At 47.9% G+C, this 3,870-nt stretch overlaps 1 protein-coding gene across 1 annotated transcript; it reads left to right on the top strand.

Annotated features, from left to right (window-relative positions):
- Positions 1–437: 437 nt before the first annotated feature.
- LOC311490150 (diencephalon/mesencephalon homeobox protein 1-B-like) lies at positions 438–2,355 on the top strand. The gene is made up of 4 exons (XM_084547508.1): positions 438–665; positions 864–1,042; positions 1,215–1,659; positions 1,768–2,355. The coding sequence occupies exons 1-4, from the start codon at positions 512–514 to the stop codon at positions 2,184–2,186; spliced, it is 1,197 nt and encodes a 398-aa protein (XP_084403634.1). The 5' UTR covers positions 438–511; the 3' UTR covers positions 2,187–2,355.
- The last annotated feature ends 1,515 nt before the right edge of the window (positions 2,356–3,870 follow it).

The following is a 3,870-nucleotide window of genomic DNA, read 5'->3' as shown; positions in this document are numbered from 1 at the left end:
TAAAACAGGAAAAAAGAAAAACTGCAGAACTGTAACTGTAAAATTAACAAAGAACGTGACATATGTATATACTATTTATTATTAAAGTTAGATTAAGATATATTTTGGACGATTTAAATGTCGATAATGAGGGCAAACCTTCCTGGGGAATAAAAACACTTTCCAGAAATTCACCGTTTCCTTTTGCAACTCAGAGTTTTCATCTGAATCATTGATCTCTTTGAAATAATCGGAAGTCACTCGTGGTTATCTTCTCAGTCATTCTGTCATAACATGAGGACCTTCTTTTTCTTCTGGAGCACAGTCATTGCAGTTTCTATCTCACCTGTTGCCATTTCATTGTGTCCGGTTACAACAAACCCTGACGTGAAAAGAAAAAGAACAGAAGCTTTTTTTTTTTATTAAATAAATAAATAAAAATAGCTGTACAGGTAGAAAACAGACGGTGGTGTTTAGTTAAAAGGCCTGACACTGACAACAGCTCGTCCTCTGTGCAGACAGCTCCAAGACCATGCAACACTACGGGGTGAACGGCTACTCTCTCCACGCCATGAACTCACTGAGCGCCATGTACAACCTCCACCAGCAGGCGGCGCAGCAGGCTCAGCACGCACCTGACTACAGGCCCTCGGTGCACGCGCTCACCCTTGCAGAAAGGCTGGCTGGTAGGAAACAGTTGCTTATTTCCCTTTGCAGTCCCTCACGTCCTTCTAACGTCAACTAACCTGCCTCTGTTAGGAGCAGCTTCTTTAAACTGTGTTGACCTGCTATGCACAAACTATCGTGTTCCCGCTTGCCCTGTGACCTGTCCCTTAAATTAAACTGGTCATGTTTCTTGTTTCTCAACGGCTGCACATTTCAAGACATTATCCTTGAGGCCCGCTATGGCTCCCAGCACCGAAAGCAGCGGCGCAGTCGGACAGCCTTCACGGCCCAGCAGCTGGAGGCTCTGGAGAAAACCTTCCAGAAGACCCACTACCCAGATGTGGTGATGCGCGAACGCCTGGCCATGTGCACCAACCTGCCCGAGGCCCGTGTGCAGGTAAAAAACCCTGCAGCCTGCATTAATCTCATGTGGCCTACTGCCATCCTGTTGCTCGTCTTGAAAGTAAAATATTGTTTAATTAAAAGTGATTAATATACATGTGGTGGAGGCGTGAAATGTTGCGGTTAAGTTGCTTTTATCTAAGCCCTGATGTTTGTCCACCTGCCAGGTGTGGTTCAAGAACCGTCGGGCCAAGTTTCGTAAGAAGCAGCGCAGCCTGCAGAAGGAGCAGCTCCAGAAACAGAAAGAAGCATCCGGAGCTGCAGAGGGTTCTACCGAGGACTCCAAGACTGACCTCACCACCACCACCGCCACCACCACCCTGGTTCCCGAGGCCCGCACTCCTCCACCTCCCTCCTCCTCTTCGTCCTGTCACTCCGAGACTGAGAGGCTGGCAGCAGCGCGGCCCCAGCCTGGCGAGATGAGCGTGGAAGTAAACGTCACCTCCCCTGAGCCGTCGGACAGCGAGTCAGCAGCGGAAGATAATGCTGACAGAGAGGAGGACGAAATGAGAGCCGAGACGAGGGGGAAATTCAGGGAGGAGACGCAGGGGGAGGGGGGAGCCCAGGCAGGGAGCAGCTCCCCATCCTGCAAACGGCTGAGCCCTACATCAGGTAAAAATACCACAGTTTGATAAATGCATCCTTTTATAGTGTCTAATGTAAGACAGGTCAGTGTGTGTCAAAACATACTAACGTCTCTCGTCTCTTGCCGTCTGTCAGACTCTCCCTTGAGCTCCCCCGCACTGCCGTCCTCCAGCAGCGTAACCAGTGGTTTGGCACAGAGCAACTCCTACGCCTCATCACCCCTCAGCCTCTTCCGGCTGCAGGAGCAGTTTCGGCAGCACATGGCTGCCACCAACAACCTGGTGCACTACCCGTCCTTTGAAATGAGCACGCCGTCCTCTCTGCCCTACCTGGGCATGAATGTCAACATGCCTTCCCCACTGGGCTCGCTGCCCTGCCAGTCCTACTACCAGACGCTGTCGCAGGCCCAGCAGGTGTGGAACAGCCCGCTGCTGCAGGCGGCACCTGGCAGCCTCCCAGGAAGCCTCAACAGCAAAACCACGAGCATCGAAAACCTCCGCATGAGGGCCAAGCAGCACGCAGCCTCGCTGGGGTTGGACACGCTCCCCAACTGAAGCTCAGGCTGCTCGGGCTATGCGTTTCCCTCTAAGCCAGGGCCCAAAAGCTAAAAGTTATGGACTCTGCGTACGGGAGGTGACTCTGGCTCCCTCACCGCTTCCCCTTTGACCTCGCACAACCTCCACAACAGCTGTATGAATCCATCCAGAACTCAGACACACATCTAGAAACTGATGAGAAATATCTCTAATTCAAGATCAAGATTTTTGCCTGTTCTCAAAAAAAAATGTAATATATCCTCTGTTCAAAATCTGTCCACATTTCAAATATAATTTAATTGCACTGCTGAGAATGATGTCTTATAGATTACAAATAAACCCTATCTCAAAGCCAGAGCACTACGTCAAAGAGTAGAGAGCAAAAACTTGAGAAGCACATGAGGACCACTGAGCGTGCTTTAGATCAGTCACTTTAGGGGCCCTCTCACAGCTTGGGGCTTTTGGTTGTCAACTCGCATATTCCCCTTCACCTCATCACCATCATATGGGCATGCAGCTCACTGCTGGGAGCGCAACAAAACACGAAGAACACCTCTGCTGGATAGACTAAATGGAAAATAAGATTATGACAAGAACTCAGTGGGGTAAAAAAAAAAAATCCCACCTGGGCTGTGACTGAACAGTGCCGTTCGCCTGTGGGTCTTAGTTTCTGACTCCTCCTGATCAACTGCGTCATCACGTTTTTCCAAATGCTCACTGCGATTTGAGCCTCCTCTGTAGAGTCAATTGCTCAAACACCAGAGCTCTCAGTCTCTTTCCAGGGCAGATGTGACATAATGAATCATCCTATAACCTCTGAACATGAACTATGCATGCATGAACTTATCTGAAGCATGGCTTACAGCCCCACGACACAATCATCAAGGCATCAGCAGGTAAATAAAAATCTGACATCAGAGATAAAGCTCAGATCTGTCAATGTAAACCTCACAATCGACATTTTTTTGTAGATGGCAGTTGACTCTCCTGGTTTAAGGTCACAGCCCTGAACTGCAAGAATCCATCGAGCTTTGTAAATATTCCCTCAGTGTTCGCCTGCATCTTCCCGGTCAAACTCCACACGTCTCCTCCTGTGGGAAAGATTCGAGCGGAAACATTCAATTCATTTTTCAATCGCAGCTTTAAGCAAAGGACCTGACATCTGGAATGAAACGAGGGGGGAGAATCTGCAGATGAGGCGCGGCGATGAATAAATACGAGCCCAGGCAACATATATTTTCGTTAACTCGGGCACGGGTTGGATTGAACTTTTCCTGAGCCTGTGGCTTCTGGCGAAGAAAAAAAAAACACACAGGTCACTTCTCTATGTATTATATCACTGTAGATTCAAAACATGTATTTCTGAATTGTTTTAAATGTGAGTAATTTATCTGTTCAATGCAAGGGAATAAATCACATAAGAAGGACTCGCGTTCGCAGTGTCGTTGGTTGGAACAAAGCATGTGCACTGGCCCACGGTCCTACATTAAGATATATGGGGATGAATTGGTGTAAGTTTTTGTGGATTTCTGTGTCTTTTTGTTTGCTAAAGGGCGAGTGAGAAAGTCTGGACAGGCTATTCACATTGTAAACCATTCAAACATCAGACAGACATGCACAGATCTTATAGAGCATCCAATTTTTCTCCAGAAAGTAGAAGCTTGCGACATTAGATTGTTTACCTTCAACCTTTTTTTATGGT

Source organism: Chelon labrosus, assembly GCF_963514085.1.
Source record: "Chelon labrosus genome assembly, chromosome: 7".
NCBI lineage: Eukaryota > Metazoa > Chordata > Actinopteri > Mugiliformes > Mugilidae > Chelon > Chelon labrosus.
This window is presented reverse-complemented; position numbering and strand designations above follow the sequence as displayed.